Source organism: Hyla sarda, chromosome 6 (assembly GCF_029499605.1).
Source record: "Hyla sarda isolate aHylSar1 chromosome 6, aHylSar1.hap1, whole genome shotgun sequence".
Classification (NCBI taxonomy): domain Eukaryota; kingdom Metazoa; phylum Chordata; class Amphibia; order Anura; family Hylidae; genus Hyla; species Hyla sarda.
Window position 1 is genome coordinate 142,570,307 of NC_079194.1, and position 20,745 is coordinate 142,591,051.

The 20,745-nt window shown below is 45.2% G+C and overlaps 1 protein-coding gene across 5 annotated transcripts in view; it reads right to left on the bottom strand.

Annotated features, from left to right (window-relative positions):
• Window positions 1–50: 50 nt before the first annotated feature.
• The window catches only part of KIFC3 (kinesin family member C3), a 63,448-nt gene continuing 42,753 nt past the window's right edge, over window positions 51–20,745 (bottom strand). For 3 of the 5 annotated variants that reach the window (XM_056525352.1, XM_056525353.1, XM_056525351.1), the window contains 3 exons: window positions 17,982–18,116; window positions 17,726–17,789; window positions 51–225 (listed from right to left, as the gene is read on the bottom strand). In XM_056525352.1, coding sequence (XP_056381327.1) covers window positions 200–225; window positions 17,726–17,789; window positions 17,982–18,116 — 225 coding nt within the window. In that variant the 3' untranslated portion in view covers window positions 51–199. Of the gene's footprint in view, window positions 226–11,467; window positions 11,560–17,725; window positions 17,790–17,981; window positions 18,117–20,745 lie in introns of all 5 variants that reach the window. The other 2 variants (XR_008845061.1, XR_008845062.1) reach the window with 2 other exon arrangements.

A 20,745-nucleotide genomic window follows, 5' to 3' on the forward strand; every position in this document is an offset into this window, starting at 1 on the left:
ATCTGCTGTAAAATGCTTCATTGCTTCCACGTTGTTGACTCAAACAAAAACCAAACATGAGGCAGGAACTTCTTATAAAATACTCTGTAATAAATTTTAAAGGTCTCTAAAAATATATTATAGTACAAATAGACATAGGCAGCAGGCAAAGGGTTAATGTAACCATCTAATTCTAGGAGATGCTCAGACCAGGGAGCTGTTAAGGGAAGCCAATCCGCTGCCGCACTGAAAAGAAACATAATAAATCAGTTATGTCCTGTAGTTTTATACATAGCAGGGCAGATAAATACAGTGGTCTAGATTTATCAATGTGTGTGAGACAAATACTCTAGTTACTACGGGCAAATCAATCACAGCTGAGCTTTTACCAGACCTAAGATATGAAAGCAGAGCAATGATTGGTTGCTATGGGCAAATCAGACAATTTTTGTCTCTGACAGATTGCTATATCTGGGCCCGTGGGGAAATACACTGCTCAAAAAACATAAAAGGAACACGAAGATAACACATCCTAGATCTGAATGAATGAACTAATCGTCTTTTCGTCTTTACATAGTCGAATGTACTGACAAAAGAAATCACAAAAATTATCAATGGAAATCAAATTTATCAACCCATGGAGGTCTGGATATGGAGTCACACTCAAAATCAAAGTGGAAAACCACCACTACAGTCTGATCCAACTTTGATGTAACGTCCTTAAAACAAGTCAAAATGAGGCTCAGTAGTGTGTGTGGCCGCCACGTGCCTGTATGACCTCCCTACAATGCCTGGAGTCTGTTTCTGACCGTTTGAGTGGACACATGCACATTTGTCGCCTGCTGGAGATCATTTTGCAGGGCTCTGGCAGTGCTCCTCCTTGCACAAAGGCGGAGGTAGCAGTCATGCTGCTGGGTTGTTGGCCTCCTCCACGTCTCCTGCTAGCGCCTCCATGCTCTGGACACTACGCTGACAGACACAGCAAACCTTCTTTCCACAGCTCGCATTTATGTGCCATCCTGGATGAGCTGCATTACCTGAGCCACTTGTGTGGGTTGTAGACTCAGTCTCATGCCTCCACTAGAGTGAAAGCACCGCCAGCATTCAAAAGTCACTAAAACATTAGCAAGGAAGCATAGGAACTGAGAAGTGGTCACCACCTGTAGAACCACTCCTTTATTGGGGGTGTCTTGCTAATTGCCTATAATTTCCACCTGTTGTCTGTTCCATTTGCACAACAGCATGTGAAATTGATTGTCAATCAGTGTCGCTTCCTGAGTGGACAGTGTGATTTCACAGTAGTGTGATTGACTTGGAGTTACATTGTGTTGTTTAAGTGTTCCTGTTATTTTTTTGAGCAGTGTATATAAAACCTGTGGTGCTAAAATTGTAGTGAGTTTCTCTATTTGTGCCACATTTTGGCGCACAGAATTTTGGCCTTAGTTTTAATAAATAAATTATTGAAAAGAATAATTTTATACACCAAGACCGACTGGTGAGGAAATATGATCACCTTTTTCTGAATGTGAGACTTTAGAAAATAATTTAAATAAACTGCATTCTTTATAGTACGAATAAGAGGAGCAGAAACCACCACATTACAAATGGTGAGGACAAGCTAAAAATGATCTGGAGGTCAGATTTTACAATGCCCATGGACTTTTATTCTTTATTTGGCAGCTTCTAACAATATACAAATAAGCAGCTTAAAGGGGTACTCCGGCAAAAAACATCTTATCCCCTATCCAAAGCATAAGGGATAAGATTTCTGATCACGGGGTCCCGCTGCTGGGGTTTCCCGCGATCTCCGGTGCGGCACCCCTGGTCATCCGTGCACGGAGCGAACTCCGCTCCGTGCCACATAACTTGTGACTGCAGTTGCCGGCTACATGAATGGAGGGGCCGTGGCGTGAAGTCACAAACACAGAAGCTCCAAGCTTTCGTGTTCCGGATGCCAACGCTGGCGGCCCAGAGATTGCGGGGGTCACCAGTGAGGCTTCAGCCGGTTTTATTTATTCCCCCTGTCTAATATAAAACGCCCATACACCTATTTATTTATTTATTTTTTGTGATTTAATTTGGGTGAAGGACTTTGGCAAGATCCATTAAGACCTTGGAGAATTCCCTAGCCCTTACCCATACTAGACCTTCTAAAAAGGTCCAGAAGATTTCGAGAAGAACCTTATGAGAGAAATTGAAATCCTTTTTTAGCATAGATATTCAAATTAGTTTTTCCTATTTTGGAAGAGAATGCCAAGGATTGGGTGGATCCCAAAGTTGCAAGGACTACTGCCAAACTCTTGAAACGCATGATATTGCTGGCTGCAGATGTGGCAAATCTTAAAGGATAACACTCATTAAAATTAATTTTCTCTATCGGCTCCATTGGGGGGACACAGACCGTGGGTGTATGCTGCTGTCTCTAGGAGATGTGACACTATGGCAACAAAAACAGTTGGCTACTCCCAGCAGGATATACCCGCCTTCAGGCTCTAAGCCAATCAGTTTAAACTTAGTGTCTGAAGGAGATGGACGGGTCTGGTTTGCTCCAGACCAGGTCTTCAAATTTTTTTGTTTTCCTAGTTAGGGACGTGTTTAGTTTTTTATTCCTTTTCCTTTCTGTTTTCAGGTGGGGACTCGGGGACTGCGGTTCCCCGTTTCCCCATTGCGAGTGAGGGGGCACAGACATTGCGTATATGCGCTGTTAACCCCCCCTCGCAACCTCTGGAGACCCCCTGTTTTGGCCCACCTACACTTTATGGGCTAGCCTATGCAAGGGCTGTACTTTATTCTGGGAGAGCAGTGGCACCTGAGGGGGCATTTTTTATGGGGCACTACACTTATGTATGTGTGTGTGTGTGTGTGTGTGTGCTTGGTGCACTTCACTTATATGTGTGTGCGTGTGTGCTTGTGCTACCATGTCAGCGCCTTTATATGCGGCTGTCAGCCGCGGCGCTGTTTCGAGCCGGACGCTCTCAGCGCCGGTCAACTTTTGTTTTCTCGGCAGCGCCTTATATGCGGCTAATAGCCGCGGCACTGCCGTGAGCCGGCCGCTTCAGCGCCGGCTTACTTTCTCTTTCACCGGCAGTTTCTGCTGGCGCTTTGTCCGCCCGCTCTCTTCCCACGGGCGCATAAAAGGCCATCGGGTGCGCTCGGGACAAGGAGCGGGCGCCATGACAGTTCTTTAAGGCCGTCTATAGCTCCGCCCACAGGGCTAGGAGCTCTGAGGCGCGAAGCAGCCTCCAATCAGCGCCGTGAGCGCGATTTTCAGTTAGAAGGGGTTAGTTAGTGAGTGCCTTGCTTCAGGCACGCCCCTCTCTTCCTATTGGCTGGCCTGTTCACTCTCTTTCTAGCTGCTCAGAGCAAGTTCTCCTCACTGCAGCTACAGGGGACACAGACTAGGGTGAGAAAGTTCCTATCTCCTTTTTTCTTTCTACATTATGTCCGTATCCAGAGCTGTTCCTTCCTCTAAACAGAAACCTGGAACTATCTCTGTAAGCACTGTAATACCAAGATGTCTGGCTCTGCTGAGCCCACTTGCCCTGCCTGCTCCACTGCTCCCCCAGACCCCCTGGTACCCCCTGATGTCCCTTCGGTCCCGGTGGGTTCAGCCGCTCCACCAGCCTGGGTTTCTTCCCTGTCCCAGTATATGGCTGACTTGACCAAAGTCTCCCATTCAGTGCCTGAGGCCTCCCGGGAAGTGGTGTCCGCCTTGAAGGGGTCTTCCCTGCGCAGGACCTCTGGAAGGGCCCGTTCCTCGTCTCCACATACTTCACACTCTCACAAGCGTCCTAGGGGTGCCTCGTCTGACTCTTCCATTGAGTCTTCAGATAGACGTGAGCGTTTCCCTCGTGGGTCCCACCCCCCGTCATCTGGGCACAACCGTCATTCCTCTAGAGGACGTTCTCTGAGTCGCCGCTCTGCCACGCCAGAGCCGCATACTCTGTCAGGGTGGCCCCCCTCCAGGACTGCCTCTACTCATTCTCATTCCCCTGGTGGACGAGGCTTCCGAGCCGGCATCTGACTCAGAGGACCACTCAGACTGAATTGCAACGGTGAACTCTTTGGTGACAGCCCTAAGAGACACCTTTCACTTAGAGGACCCAGGATCTTCGGATGTCAATCCAGGAGTATCCTTTCATCGTGCTAAGCCGGCACTTCAAAGGTTCAGCTCTCACACTGACTTTGACGACATTCTGGAAACCGCATGCAAACATCCAGACAAGAGGTTTCCGGGAATCATGACCATTCAAGAACGTTATCCATTTGACAAGGACCTTGTCACTAAGGTGGTTTCCCCTCCCTCAGTGTATCCACCAATTTCCCGGATCTCTAAGGCGACAACACTGCCTCTGGCAGATGCCGCTGCCTTCAAGGATCCCACGGATAAGAAGGTAGAATCCTTAGCGAAGTTTGCCACTGAAGCAGCTGGCTCTTCTCTTCTTCCCAACTTCGCCTCGACATGGGTGTCCAAGGGCCTGGCGGAGTGGTGCCACGGCTCCTCGGGTCTTTACAAAGATCCTTGCCCCAGTGATGGGCCTGTTACGGTCGAGGGGAATCTCTGTAATACCCTATCTGGACGACCTTCTCATCAAGGCTCCAACCAGAGCCCAGACTCTGGAGAATCTGGACGTCACTCTGACTCGCTTCGGGTGGATGGTCAACCGGCACAAGTCAGTCCTCCGCCCTACCCAGTCTCTAACCTTCCTGGGACTTCAATTCGACACGGCATCTTCCTGGATTTGTCTTCCGCCGGACAAACGTCTGGCACTCCGGTCGGGGGTCCGCTCCCTTCGGTCCCGGGTATCAGTCTCCATCTGCACTTGTATGGAAGTCCTGGGTCGGATGGTGGCAACTATGGAGGCCGTACCCTTTGCCCAGTTTCATTACCGCCCCTTTCAACTGGCGATTCTTTCCTGATGGAACAGGTCTCCTCTGTCCCTCGATCGTCAGATTGTTCTCCCTCGCAGGGTCAGTCAGTCTCTGCTCTGGTGGCTCCGCTACCCCCTTCTTCTCCAAGGGCAGTCGTTTCTTCCCCTTCACTGGCAGGTTGTTACAATGGATGCCAGCCTGTCGGGCTGGGGCAGCATGTTCAGGGATTGGACGGTTCAGGGACTCTGGTCTCCCCAGGAGACCCTTCTTCCGATAAACATATTATAATTACGGGTGATTCTTCTTTGTCTTCTTCATTGGGAGTCCCGTCTTCAGTCCCGTCCTGTCTGCGTTCAGTCGGACAACGCCACGGCCGTGGTGTACATAAATCGACAGGGCGGCACTTGCAGCTCGGCAGCCATGGCCGAGGTGACAAAGATTCTCACCTGGGCGGAGAGCAAGGTTCCGGCCATTTTGGCGATTCACATTCCGGGGGTGCTCAACTGGGAATCGGACTTCCTCAGTCGGTCTTCATCTGACCCCGGCAAGTGGTCCCTACATCCAGAGGTCTTCGCACAACTCTGCGAACTCTGGGGCATTCCAGGCATGGACCTCTTCGCGTCCGGCACAATCGGAAGATCCTTCCTTTTGTGTCCAAGTCCCGGGACACTCAGGCTCTGGCCGTGGATGCCCTAGTGATTCCTTGGGCGGGGTTTGCCCTGCCCTATCTGTTCCCTCCTCTTCCGCTCCTTCTCAGGGTGCTGAGGAAGCTCAAGGCAGAGGACGTCCCCGCCATTCTGGTAGCTCCAGATTGGCCCCAAAGGTCGTGGTACGCCGACGTAGTCAGGCTCCTGGCCGACACTCCACTGCGCCCTCCGCTCCGTCCGGACCTGCTCTCTCAGGGTCCTCTTTCTCTTTGCCACCCCAATTTTACAGTCGCTGCATTTGACGGCGTGGCGGTTGAGACCGCGGTTTTGAGGGCCCGCGGGTTCTCCTCCCAAGTCATTCACCCCAGGCTCGTAAGCCCTCCTCTGCAAGAATTTACCACCGTACTTGGCGGTCTATTTTTGTTGGTGTGAAGCTCAAGACTTCTCCCCGATAACCTTCTCGGTTCCCCGTGTCTTCTCTCCTTTTTTGCAGTCGGGGTTGGAACTAGGGTTGTCTCTCAGTTCCCTTAAAAGTCAGGTTTCGGCCCTTACTGTTCTTTTCCAGCGGCCCCTGGCTTCTAATTCTCATGTCCGGACTTTCCTTCAAGGAGTGACGCATGCTGTTCCTCCTTATCGGTCACCCTCTCCCCCTTGGGACTTGAATTTGGTTCTGAGTTCCCTCCATGGTGCACCCTTTGAGCCCCTTAGAGAGGTGTCTCTCCGCCTCCTTTCTTGGAAAGTGGCGTTTCTTGTTGCTATCACCTCCATCTGGAGGGTGGCAGCTCTCTCCTGCCGTTCTCCGTTTCTGGTGATCCACCAAGACAAGTTTGTTTTCCGGCCAGATCCCTCCTTTTTGCCTAAGGTGGTTTCGGACTTTCATCTCAATGAGAACATTGTCCTCCCGTCTTTTTGTCCTGCTCCTTCTCATCCTAAGGAGCGCTTACAACACAAGCTGGATGTAGTTCGGGCTGTTTGGTCTTATCTCTCCATCACTTCTTCGTTTCGTCAGTGTGATTCCTTTTTCATCCTTACGGAAGGTCGTCGCAAGGGACAACCTGCTTCCAAGGCCACCATTTTTCGGTGGATTCGGTCTGCCATTTCGGAGGCCTATCGCTGTAAGGGGAAGATTCCTCCTTTCAGGGTTGTGGCTCATTCTACCCGTTCTTTTGGGGCATCCTGGGCTCTCCAGAATAGAGCCTCGGCCTCGCAGATTTGCAAGGCGGCTACCTGGGCGTCTTTGCACACTTTCTTGAGGTTCTACCGAGTTCATACCTTCACATCGGTTGATGCTAGTCTGGGCCGTAAAGTGTTGCAGGCGGCAGTGGAACGGCCGTCTGCCTGACTGCTTATCTGCCCACCCAAGGGACGGCTGTGGTACGTCCCACGGTCTGTCCCCCAATGGAGCCGATAGAGAAAAGGAGATTTAACACTTAACGTAAAATCTCTTTCTCGAAGGATCCATTGGGGGACAGCTCCCACCCTTTTGGGATTTTCCTTGGTTCTCTGTCCGAGGGTGTGTTCAGTTATGTTTTTTCTTCTGGTTCTCAGACAGTTTTGGGTTTTTATTGACCTGTTAGTCTCCTCCTATTGCTTGGAACTTAAACTGATTAGCTCAGAGCCTCAAGGCGGGTATATCCTGCTGGGAGGAGGCAACTGTTTTTGTTGCCATAGTGTCACATCTCCTAGAGACAGCAGCATACACCCACGGTCTGTGTCCCCCAATGGATCCTTCGAGAAAGAGATTTTACGGTAAGTGTTAAAAAAAAATCTCCTTTTTGCTATTGCACTCCTTAAGGTAAATAAATAAAAAATATTTCTAATATACTTTGTTTAAAAAAAAAAAAAGTTTTCTGTTTTATTTGTGCTTAAAGCTCAAGAGCACATTTTCCCCCCATCTTATACACAGACTTAGGACCGAGGTCCAAACACAGAAAGTGCAGCCAGGAGTGCTGAGGGGGGGGGGGGGGTGTCCAACCTCACCCAATCATAGCTCCTCTCACACTAAACTGCCATATGCTGTTTGTTGGACCCCCCCCCCCCCTCAGCACTCCATGCTGCACTTCCTGTGTTTGGGCTTCGGTCCTAAGTCTGTGTATAAGATGGGGGAAAATATGCTCTTTAGTTTTTCTAAGCACAAATAAAACATAGAAAACTTCTTTTTTTTTTTTTTACCAAAGTGTATTAGAAATCTGTATTTACGATAAGGAGTGCAAGCGCAAAAATTTGTTTTAATGAGAGTGCACACTTAAGGACTTGACCATTGTATGGAGATAGCACTATTGAGGGCATGGTCTACCGCGGAAGGACTGATCTAAATCTTTCGCCATTGCAACACATGATGTGTCCAGGTTCATGAAGAGATGATTGTCCCAAATTCGATGGGACATTGATTCCAAGTGAACAGAGATGACATCTTGAAAAACTTTAAGAGGATCAATCTGGCTATAGATAACTTGGTGAATGACTCTGTACAACAAGTTACCTGAGCTTTCAGTACTATGGCTCTTTCCACAGTTAGCAGGAGAGTATTATGGCTTCATTCTTGGACTGGAGACACTTTCCAAGTTTTATTTGTGCAACTTGGAATTTGCTCTAGGTTCGTTGTGTGTGTGTGTGTTTTTTTCTTTTTTTTTTTTATGTTCCCCAGTTAGACTCTATAAAGGAAAAAAGTTTTCTGATTGCAAGGAGAAATTTTTACCCCAGCCTAAAGTTAATCATTTGCCTTTTGTAGAAAATATTCCCAGCTAAGACCTTGACAGGGTCATCAGCAGGATTGTGGCAGAAGTTCCAGTGGCCATAGAAAAGGCTTCTCTAGAGGTTCCAATGACTCTTCCAAGAAGGTGGACTTTTGACAAAATGCTTCTCCCTGTATGGGGTCCCCTCCTTTTATTTCTCTCAAGCTTGAGAGAATTTAATAAAGGACCATTGGTTCTTTCTAATATAAAACATGGCTACATTCTTTCTGTTCTTTAGGATCTAAGAGGTTTCCTTATTCTCCCCTATTAAAAACCCTGAAAAAAAATAGAAAAGACAAAAGATCCAGAATGGATTTTTACAGAATAAGAGCCGTAGAGCCTGTTCTTCCTTTCTAAAATAGAAAGAAGTGTATTCTCAATGCTTTTGGTACTAAAACCTTGAGGCAAACAGGCAAGAGGTTAATAATCCAACTAAGATACCTCAACTGCTACATTATAAGGTTCTGTACGGAGGCAAACTATTCCCCATCTTTAGGATTTTCACAGCACCATTTGTGTTCACATAGTTTCTTCAGTGGTTGCCATACTCAGAGTGAAAGGGATAAGAGTGGTACCTGATCTCGATGACTGGCTCATTCTAGTGGACTGGATTATACAAGGGTTATGCTTCAGCTACTAGTTCAACTTTGATGTGTATTAAATTTGGAGAAATCTCACAAGTCCAGCCACCCCAAAGACCTTCCTGGGATTTGTAATAGATACTGTGAGCTGTGATTGGTTGCTGTAGGACAATCTCTCAATTTGTTTGATAAATCTGGACCTCTGTCTCAAGAAAGGAAGGATCGTATCATCTCAGGTTACACATTTCTTTGGAAATCTTGCCCAGTTTCTCTGAGGAGCCTAAGGCTATGTTCACGCGATGGAATTTCTGTGTGGAATCCGCATGGACATTGCCCAGTGAGTTCAATGGGATTCTGCTGCACTGTTCACAATGCATAATTTCCGATTCCAAGAAATTCAGATTCTAGCATCCGCAGAAAGAATAGTCAGGTCTATTCTTTCTGTGGAGACCACAGCATTGTCATCTAGGAGACTGCGCTTTTCCGATTCAGTCCTAGGGTAGGCATGTTCTGCCAGCACTCCGCTGTCTGTGGAATGTCTGCACAGAAATGTCAAAACGGACAAGATGGTGTCTGCATTCTACATCAACATGCAGGAAGAAACCAGATCAGAATCCTTTCTGAGAGAAGTGGTGAAGATCATGAGATAGGTAGAAATCAGGGTATAAAGGATGTCTGCTGTCCACATAAAGGGAGTGCATAACATTCTGGCATGACAGTCTGTCTCTCAACATGACCATGTCGGGGGAATGGTCTAAGAAGCAACAGATTTTTGTTCAATTGACTGAGATGTGGGGCATCCTGGAAATAGACCTCATGGCTACAAATCCAGTGCCAAGCTAAATAACGGCTTCCTTTACCAGTTGGACAATCCGCTGGTGGTGGATGCCATGTCCATTCCATGGACGTTCTGAATATTAATGAAAATCGGACAGGATCAGGAATCTGGAATAGCCATTATATTGGTTTGCCCAACTCGTGACCTAGTGTTTCAGGGCACACAATTCTGTCACAGCCTCAGGTCCTTCAGCCTTATGGCATGTAGGTTGCTCACTCCTTATTGACAGCCAGGGGTTTTTCTAAGAGGGTTTTAGACTTGCACACTCTAGAAGTGAGGGTACAAATAGATGTAAGAATCAGAATCCTTTTTTAGGTCTGGCGTGTGTTTAAAAAGATTTATCCCTCTAACCCTTAAATCCTTCAGTTTCTCTAAAGGTCTATCCCCCAAATACCTTAAAGGTACAGTTTGCTACTATCAGTTTCCTTGCATAGAATGCTTCTTCAAGTACCAGATGTTAAAGCTGTTGTATGGGATAAGACAAATTTAGACCTGTCTCTCTGTGGGATCTACCCTTAGTTCTCAAGGGATTAACGACACATCTATTTGAACTTCTGGAGAAGGTTGATTTCAAATAACTTTCTCTGAAAAATGCCTTTTTATTGGTTATGACCATGGCAAACAGAGTGGGTGAATTACAGGCCTTCTCTTGTAAGGAGCACTACAGTACTTTTCTCCAGGAGACATTCCTGTTGACTGTTACCTACTTTTCTGTCAAAATATGCCTCATTCCAAAAGAATGGAAGTTATTGCCATTCCTGCTCTTCCCCAGGAGAAAGAAAACCTGAAGATGCTGGATATTGTCAGATGCTTGAACATTTATATAGTCAGGACTGCCCATTCTAGAAATATGACATACTATCTTGTTCTCAGGGTACCACTAGAGATAGAAAAGCTTCTAAACCGATCTCTCATTTGATTTGTGAATGTATCAATACATGCTGCATTGTTGAAAATTTGGAACCTCCAGAATTCACAAAAGCCCACTCTACTAGGGCAGTGGCGTCATCATGGTACACACCTCAGATTAGATACCAGACTGTCTTCTGAGATGAGTTGTTCATTCTGTGATTGCCTCTGTTAAGAAGTAAAAACTAGGAGGAAAGTTTATGTTCTATCCCCATATTCTGCTGTTGAGGAACGACAGGGAAGATTAGATTTGAATGATAATCTGTTTCCCCTTAGTCTTATGAGATGCACGAGGCTCTCTTGCCTAGTTTAGTTACTTTATCATTTGTGTTGGAAGGGGAGTGCCCCTATGTACCTTAGGAGATTGGCCCTGAAGAATGGAGTGTAGTTCGTTTTTTTTGTTTTTTTCCACGGTATTAAGGTTTCCCTAAAAATGTGTTTTTAAACCTACTCTGAACTGTGGGGTTTTCCAGAGCTCAAATCCACCACATTTTCTGTGGAAATCTTTAGTAAATATGTTGGGATTTTTTCGAAAATGTCTGACACTCCCCCTTTTCCTGGCAGCCATGCCCCTCTTTCGGGTTTTCTTGGTAAAATGGAGAGTTGATCGGGTTTTAGATTTTTTTTTTTGCCCAAATTCTGGCGCACAAATTCAATGTGCCAAATTCTGGCACACAACCCAACAAAACAGGTCAGGTTTACAATAGTAAATCAGGGCCATTATCTTTCAATACTTCTTCAGTAGTCTAGGTTTAGACCAAATAATAGTTGGCTTACTTTATGCCAAAATTTGCATAAACATTTTTTTTTTATGCACCAGTCTCACATTCAAGGCAAACGCCTTTTAAGCGATGCCACACCTCACTGTCGGGCAAAGCATATATCCAGTAGTGAAAAATGTCTTACCTGTAATTTTTCCTTCTTCGAATCTGAAGGAAGGACAGATGGGATATTTTTTTCTCATCTCCTAGCCTAGGACCGCCCACCTAGAAAAAAAACTGATTTAAACAATTAAGTCATCCAATCAGCACTCAACATCATAAATATTCAGCACAGACACTGCACCATGTGTAATGAAAAAGACTGAATTAATGCGAAAGAATTTCATTGGGTGGGTTACTTGTGCTGCCAAGACAAATTTACACTTTCTTCATCTTCAGGCCGCACACATGGGATTTGGCTAGCCAAACAACAAGGGAGGGAAAATCCTTTTTTTTAAAACAGCACATAGTACTCCTATCCCATAAGCTGAACCCCTGGAACCATGTAGTGCTTTGACCAGGTAGATGGCTCGAACCATAATGCAGCATTGTTGATGTCTTGAATAAGCACCTGTGCCCTATCCGCCAGGTGCTAGCTTAAATCTTGTAAAATTAACTTTATGGCATAAGAAGCCATTTTCCCTTTCATGTTATAGGCTCAAAAAAATTACGGACTTAATCTACCTGGTTGAAATATCTTGCAATATTGTAAACCCATTCTTTGGTCCAGAAACTGAAGAAACAAATTCGCTAAATTCGGTCTTAGATTTTTCACTGCTCTAGGTAGATTTTCACTGCTCTAGGTAGATTTTCACTGCTCTACTGAACATATGGAATTGTTGCATCTCTATTCACATTGTATTCAGATGCAATCTTAGGTATAAAGGAAGGCAGAGCCCTTCGAAAAACACCATCAGGATGGTTTCAGTTACTTTTGCAATTCCTTCTTCTGTCACCCTTAGGTTATGTTTACAGGGCAGAATGTCCGTGCAGAATTCTCTGGAATTTCAATGGGATTCTGCTGCTCTGTTTGCTCTGAAATGAATTGGCATCTGTGAGATCGGGCATTTCCGAGTGGTCCTAGTGCCCGCTGGCTTTTTAAATGTGTGGAATGTCTGCCCATGTTTTCCGTTACAAATTAGAGAAAGATATGTCCTAAGCCTACATAATACTGCAATATAGCAAGGCCAAGGAGCAACTATAAGGGAGACAAATGAGAAATGCATTCTATAAAAGGGCAATTCTATACAGCAAAATAAATATATAAGGATCTCACTGATCTAGTATAATACTGCAGAGTAGGAATAGCAGGGAGAACCCCTCACTACATAACACTGAAATAGCAGTGAGACACCCTTCAATGCATAGTGCCGGAATAGCATTGAGACACATTTTACTGCATAGCACTGGAATAGCAGAGAGCTTTTTACTGCTTAGCATTAGAGCAACAGAGAGACGTCTCTAACTACAGAATGCTGGAAAAGCCAAGAGACACCCCTCACTGCAAAGCATTGGAACAGCAAAGAGACACCCCTCACTGCAAAGCATTGGAACAGCAAAGAGACACCCCTCACTGCAAAGCATTGGAACAGCAAAGAGACATCCCTCACTGCAAAGCATTGAAACAGCAAAGAGACACCCCTCACTGCAAAGCATTGGAATATCAAAGACACCCCTCACTGCAAAATGCCGAACCAGCAGAAACACCCTTCACTGCATAATGCTGGAATAGTAGAGGGACACCCCTCACTGCATAATGCTGGAATAACAAAGAGACATCCCTCACTGCATAATGCTGGAATAACAAAGAGACACTCCTCACTGCATAATGCTGGAATAACAGAGACACCCCTCACTGCATAATGCTGGAATAGTAGAGACACCCCTCACTGCATAATGCTGGAATAAGAGGCACCCCTCACTGCATAATGCTGGAATAGTAGAGGGACACCCCTCACTGCATAATGCTGGAATAGTAGAGACACCCCTCACTGCATAATGCTGGAATAACAAAGAGACACCCCTCACTGCATAATGCTGGAATAACAAAGAGATACTCCTCACTGCATAATGCTGGAATAGTAGAGAGACACCCCTCACTGCATAATGCTGGAATAACAGAGACACCCCTCACTGCATAATGCTGGAATAACAAAGAGACACCCCTCACTGCATAATGCTGGAATAACAAAGAGACACCCCTCACTGCATAATGCTGGAATAACAAAGAGATACTCCTCACTGCATAATGCTGGAATAGTAGAGAGACACCCCTCACTGCATAATGCTGGAATAACAGAGACACCCCTCACTGCATAATGCTGGAATAACAAAGAGACACCCCTCAATGCATAATGCTGGAATAACAAAGAGACACCCCTCACTGCATAATGCTGGAATAACAAAGAGATACTCCTCACTGCATAATGCTGGAATAGTAGAGAGACACCCCTCACTGCATAATGCTGGAATAACAGAGACACCCCTCACTGCATAATGCTGGAATAACAAAGAGACATCCCTCACTGCATAATGCTGGAATAACAAAGAGAAATCCCTCACTGCATAATGCTGGAATAACAAAGAGACATCCCTCACTGCATAATGCTGGAATAACAAAGAGACATCCCTCACTGCATAATGCTGGAATAACAAAGAGACACCCCTCACTGCATAATGCTGGAATATCAAAGAGACACCCCTCACTGCATAATGCTGGAATAACAAAGAGACACCCCTCACTGCATAATGCTGGAATATCAAAGAGACACCCCTCACTGCATAATGCTGGAATAACAAAGAGACACCCCTCACTGCATAATGCTGGAATAACAAAGAGACACTCCTCACTGCATAATGCTGGAATAGTAGAGGGACACCCCTCACTGCATAATGCTGGAATAACAGAGACACCCCTCACTGCATAATGCTGGAATAGTAGAGGGACACCCCTCACTGCATAATGCTGGAATAACAAAGAGACATCCCTCACTGCATAATGCTGGAATAACAAAGAGACACCCCTCACTGCATAATGCTGGAATATCAAAGAGACACTCCTCACTGCATAATGCTGGAATAGAAGAGACACTCCTCACTGCATAATGCTGGAATAGAAGAGACACTCCTCACTGCATAATCCTGGAATAACAAAGAGACATCCCTCACTGCATAATGCTGGAATAACAGAGACACCCCTCACTGCATAATGCTGGAATAAGAGACACCCCTCACTGCATAATGCTGGAATAACAAAGAGACACCCCTCAATGCATAATGCTGGAATAACAAAGAGACACCCCTCACTGCATAATGCTGGAATAACAAAGACACCCTCACTGCATAATGCTGGAATAACAAAGAGACACCCCTCAATGCATAATGCTGGAATAACAAAGAGACACCCCTCAATGCATAATGCTGGAATAACAAAGAGACACCCCTCACTGCATAATGCTGGAATAACAAAGACACCCTCACTGCATAATGCTGGAATAACAAAGAGACACCCCTCACTGCATAATGCTGGAATAACAAAGAGACACTCCTCACTGCATAATGCTGGAATAGAAGAGACACTCCTCACTGCATAATGCTGGAATAGAAGAGACACCCCTCAATGCATAATGCTGGAATAACAAAGAGACACCCCTCACTGCATAATGCTGGAATAACAAAGAGACACCCCTCAATGCATAATGCTGGAATAACAAAGAGACACCCCTCACTGCATAATGCTGGAATAACAAAGACACCCTCACTGCATAATGCTGGAATAACAAAGAGACACCCCTCACTGCATAATGCAGGAATAACAAAGAGACACTCCTCACTGCATAATGCTGGAATAGAAGAGACACCCCTCACTGCATAATGCTGGTATAGTAAAGAGACATCCCTCACTGCATAATGCTGGAATATCAAAGAGACACCCCTCACTGCATAATGCTGGAATAACAGAGACATCCCTCACTGCATAATGCTGGAATAGCTCCTCACTGCATAATGCTGGAATAACAAAGAGACACTCCTCACTGCATAATGCTGGAATAGAAGAGACACTCCTCACTGCATAATGCTGGAATAACAAAGAGACACCCCTCACTGCATAATGCTGGAATAACAAAGAGACACCCCTCACTGCATAATGCTGGAATAACAAAGAGACACTCCTCACTGCATAATGCTGGAATAGAAGAGACACTCCTCACTGCATAATGCTGGAATAGTAAAGAGACATCCCTCACTGCATAATGCTGGAATATCAAAGAGACACTCCTCACTGCATAATGCTGGAATAGAAGAGACACTCCTCACTGCATAATGCTGGAATATAAAAGAGACACCCCCCCCCCACTGCATAATGCTGGAATAACAAAGAGACACCCCTCACTGCATAATGCTGGAATAACAAAGAGACACCCTCACTGCATAATGCTGGAATAACAAAGAGACACTCCTCACTGCATAATGCTGGAATAACAAAGAGACACCCCTCACTGCATAATGCTGGAATATCAAAGAGACACCCCTCACTGCATAATGCTGGAATAGTAAAGAGATACCCTCACTGCATAATGCTGGAATAGAAGAGATACTCCTCACTGCATAATGCTGGAATAGAAGAGACATCCCTCACTGCATAATGCTGGAATAGAAGAGACACCCCTCACTGCATAATGCTGGAATAACAAAGAGATACTCCTCACTGCATAATGCTGGAATAGTAGAGAGACACCCCTCACTGCATAATGCTGGAATAACAAAGAGACACCCCTCACTACATAATGCTGGAATAGTAGAGAGACATCCCTCACTGCATAATGCTGTAATAGTAAAGAGACACCCCTCACTGCATAATGCTGGAATAACAAAGAGACACCCTCACTGCATAATGCTGGAATAACAAAGAGACATCCCTCACTGCATAATGCTGGAATAACAAAGAGACACCCCTCACTGCATAATGCTGGAATATCAGAGACATCCCTCACTGCATAATGCTGGAATAACAAAGAGACACCCCTCACTGCATAATGCTGGAATATCAAAGAGACACCCCTCACTGCATAATGCTGGAATAGTAAAGAGATACCCTCACTGCATAATGCTGGAATAGAAGAGATACTCCTCACTGCATAATGCTGGAATAGAAGAGACATCCCTCACTGCATAATGCTGGAATAGAAGAGACACCCCTCACTGCATAATGCTGGAATAACAAAGAGATACTCCTCACTGCATAATGCTGGAATAGTAAAGAGACACCCCTCACTGCATAATGCTGGAATAGTAAAGAGACACCCCTCACTGCATAATGCTGGAATAACAAAGAGACATCCCTCACTGCATAATGCTGGAATAACAAAGAGACACCCCTCACTGCATAATGCTGGAATAACAAAGAGACATCCCTCACTGCATAATGCTGGAATAACAAAGAGACATCCCTCACTGCATAATGCTGGAATAACAAAGAGACACCCCTCACTACATAATGCTGGAATAACAGAGACACCCCTCACTGCATAATGCTGGAATAACAAAGAGACATCCCTCACTGCATAATGCTGGAATAACAAAGAGACACCCCTCACTACATAATGCTGGAATAACAGAGACACCCCTCACTGCATAATGCTGGAATAACAAAGAGACATCCCTCACTGCATAATGCTGGAATAACAAAGAGACACTCCTCACTGCATAATGCTGGAATAGCTCCTCACTGCATAATGCTGGAATAGCTCCTCACTGCATAATGCTGGAATAGCTCCTCACTGCATACCCATCATATGTACATAAAGATCCTTAAAAATATTTAGCAGCTTGGCATTTAGCAGTCTTTGCTCTGTAGGTAACCAAGTAGTTGTAAATTCCAAAGAAAGGTGGGTAGACAGGTGAGCTCCTATCTGCATGTAAATGAGAACAAACTAAAACACATGGGGAGATTTATCAAACACTGTGTAAAGGAAGAGTGGTGCAGTCACCCCTAGCAACCAATCAGATTGCATCTTTCATTTTTCAGAAGCCTTTTTAAAAATGAAAGAAGCAATTTGATTGGTGCAGCGTCTGTGCTGAGTATTTATGCTGTTGCCTGCTGATTGGCTGACTTAATTGTTTAAATAGTCTCATTTGCTAGGTGGGCGGTCTTAGATGATGAACAAAATATCTTATCCATGCTGCCTGAAGACTAAGAAGAAAGGGGAATTCCTCAAGGCTCTGTGCTAGTTTACAAAGTGGGCAGAGTTTATTGTAGAAGGGTGGAGCCTAATTCAGACCAGAAATTTAGTGTAAAGTATAGCTGAAATGTACTCCAGCATAAATGCATATAGTGGCTCTATTCTCACAAAGGATGCTGTAAGGGCCCATGTGTCCCCTATGTTGTGGAGGCTTTGTATACCTGAGGCTGGCAGCTTCTTACGCACAGATGTTGTTCTTGTGCCACGTGTGCAGGTGCTGTCACTCTGGAGAGAAAAAAAAGCATAGATTACAGGGTGAAAATAATGTTCTAATGTCACAAAGTAACCATCATATTTTACCCAGCCTTCTCCCCAGGTATGAGAAGCAGCACACTCGCTGCAGTGGCCTCCTAGTGTGGGGGGTCGGCACCTAACACTTGTCTGCAGGTGTTGCTTTCCTAGCCGGAGGACTCCTACCTCAGAACTCTCTGTGCTCGCGGCTGGCGATTGCTCTATTCTCCTGCTTGGGACTCCCAATTCCACAGATCGAACTCTGTCCCCGAACCGTAATGAACAAAGAGACTCATTCACATTTTGCTCCACTGGTGACACCTATAAACATGAATAGAGATTAGAAATGGAGCAGGATTGAGTGACCACCAGTTTAAGGGTGGTTTCACACCATGTTTTGTACTTATGGTTCCCGTATATGGCTGGGAGGAGGGGGGCGGGGCTTAATCGCGGCACCCACACTCAGCCGTATAGGGGAACCATATTTAATGCATGTCTATGAGCCGACCGGAGTGAACCGCAGCCTCTGGTCAGCTGCGTTTTCAGCCGTATGCGCTTTCCCAACCGTAGGCAAAAACGCGGTCGACCACTTTTTTTGCCTGCGTTTGGGAAACCGCATACGGCCGAAAACGCAGCTGACCGGAGGCTGCGGTTCACTCCGGTCGGCTCACAGACATACATTAAATACGGTTCCCCTATACGGCTGAGTGAGGGCGACGCGATTAAGCCCCACCCCCCCTCCTCCCAGCCGTATATGGGAACCGTAAGTACAAAATGTGGTGTGAACCCAGCCTAACAGAGGTTATCAAAACTACAGGAACCTCGGCTGAAACAAATCTCATAAACTGTCTGTCAGTTCTGCTTTCAAAGTGCGTTGGTTGCCTGGAAAAAGATAAATACAGTCCCAGAAGACCTTAGACTGTCATTATTATTCATTAGTTGATTCCCGGATGCTGTACATACGATAAGGGTGAAAATGCACAAGCGCAGGTAAAGTGAATGTGATACAGAGTAAATTGCAGAATGATAGAGGGCCCTGCCTATAAGGTCTTGCATTCTACCAGGGGAGGAAAAATAATAGATGAGAGGGGCAGCTGATTGTCTAAGAGGTCGGGAAGTAGCTGTTCCCAGGTTAGTATCCGCAGGATTATTGTAAGAGGTAGGTTTTTAGGTTGCTTTTTGAAGGTCTGAAATGGTGGGTGAGAGCTGGATATGTTGGGGTAGCAAGTTCCAGTGTATGGAGAAAGCACAAGAGAAATCTTTGAGACGGTTGTGTGAGGTGCAGACAAGGGGAGAGCACAGGTGGAGGTCTTATATGGATTGGAGATTATGTGAGGGGCGGTATTGAGAGATCAGGTCAGAGATATATATGGAGGGGACAGGTTGAGGATGGCCTTGTAGGTCATGGTGAACAGTTTGAATTTGTCGGTAGCCAGTGAAAAGTTTGGCACAGAGGAGCAGCAAAGAGAGTTGGGGATGGGTGGGGAGCAAGAGTGTTTGATGGAAGACCACAGGGGAGGATGTTGCAGTAGTCCAAGCGGTAGATGAGGGCTTTTACCAAAAGTTAAGTCAAAGTTGAGGAATGAGAATATTTTGAGGTGAAGACAGTAAGAGGTGATAAGTGACCCCAAGGCAGTGGACTTGTGGGACTGGAAACAGTGGAGCCATTGACTGTTAATTATAGATCGGGTGGGGGATGGAGTGAGATGGGGGGAAAGAAACTAGGATTTCCATTTTCTTCATGTTGAGTTTGAGAAAGCAGGAGGAAAAGAAGGTAGAGCTGACAGACACTCTGGGATTTTGCACAGGAGAGATGTGACATCTGGACCAGAGAGGTAGTTTAAATGTCATGGACTTTTTCAAGCAACTTTAACAGATTGCTGTCTAAGAACGAGCCAGCTCGTTCTAAGACAGCAAGCGGTGTATGGTGCGGCCATACTGGTCAGCCCCCAGCTGAGTCTTGTAGCTCTTGTTGCGCCATTAATAGCCAGCATGCGGCGAACGCCGTGGCCAGCTATTAACCCTTTATATTGCCGCTGTACACGTTAACAGCTGCGTCTAAAGGGACCTTTAACCAGTCCCTGGTGGTTCAGTGGGGTGGATCGCTCCCTCGCAGTGCAATTTTGGGGGCGGGTTGCGGTGGACGAACCACTGTGGAAGTAGCCAGTGGGTTTACCTCTCATCCAGTGCTGGTACCGGCTCTGTGATTGATAGAGCCTGGCTGGACCAGGCATTATCAATCGAGCACAGAGCAAACATATCAATGAAGTTCCATGGAACTACATTGATCTGTATGAGGAGTCTAATGATTCCTTCTAAAAGTTCCCTAAGGGACTAATAAAGTGTAAAAAAAAATTAATAAAAAAATAAAATAAAATTTGAATAAAAAGTTTATAAAACACCAATTAACCCCTTCCATATTAAAAGTTTGAATCACCCATATATAAAAAATATGTAAACATAATAAAAATAAACATATGTGGTATCACCGCATGGTCCATGGCGTAAAAAAAAAAAAAATACCAAAGTCCAAAATTGCATATTTTTGGTCACTTGTATACTTTTGGTCACTTTGTATACCCTAAACATTTTTATAAAAAGCGATCAAAAACAAATCGGTACCATCATCAAAACAAAAATGGTACCGATAAAAACTTCAGATCACAGTGCAAAAAATGACCTCATACATCCACATATACAGAAAAATAAAAAAGTTATAGGGGTCAGGGGTTTTTAGGTAGTAAAATAAAATAAAAGCAATCTAAATTAGGTATCCTTGTAACCGTATGAACTGACAGAACATGGTGTCAACAAAGTGTCATTGTTACCGTGCACTGCATAGAATTGGAAGCCCCCAAAAGTTATAAAATGTTTTTTTTTTTTTTCCAATTTGCCTCACAAATATTTTTTTTCCGGTTTTGCTGTAGAATTTTTGGTTAAATGATTGTCA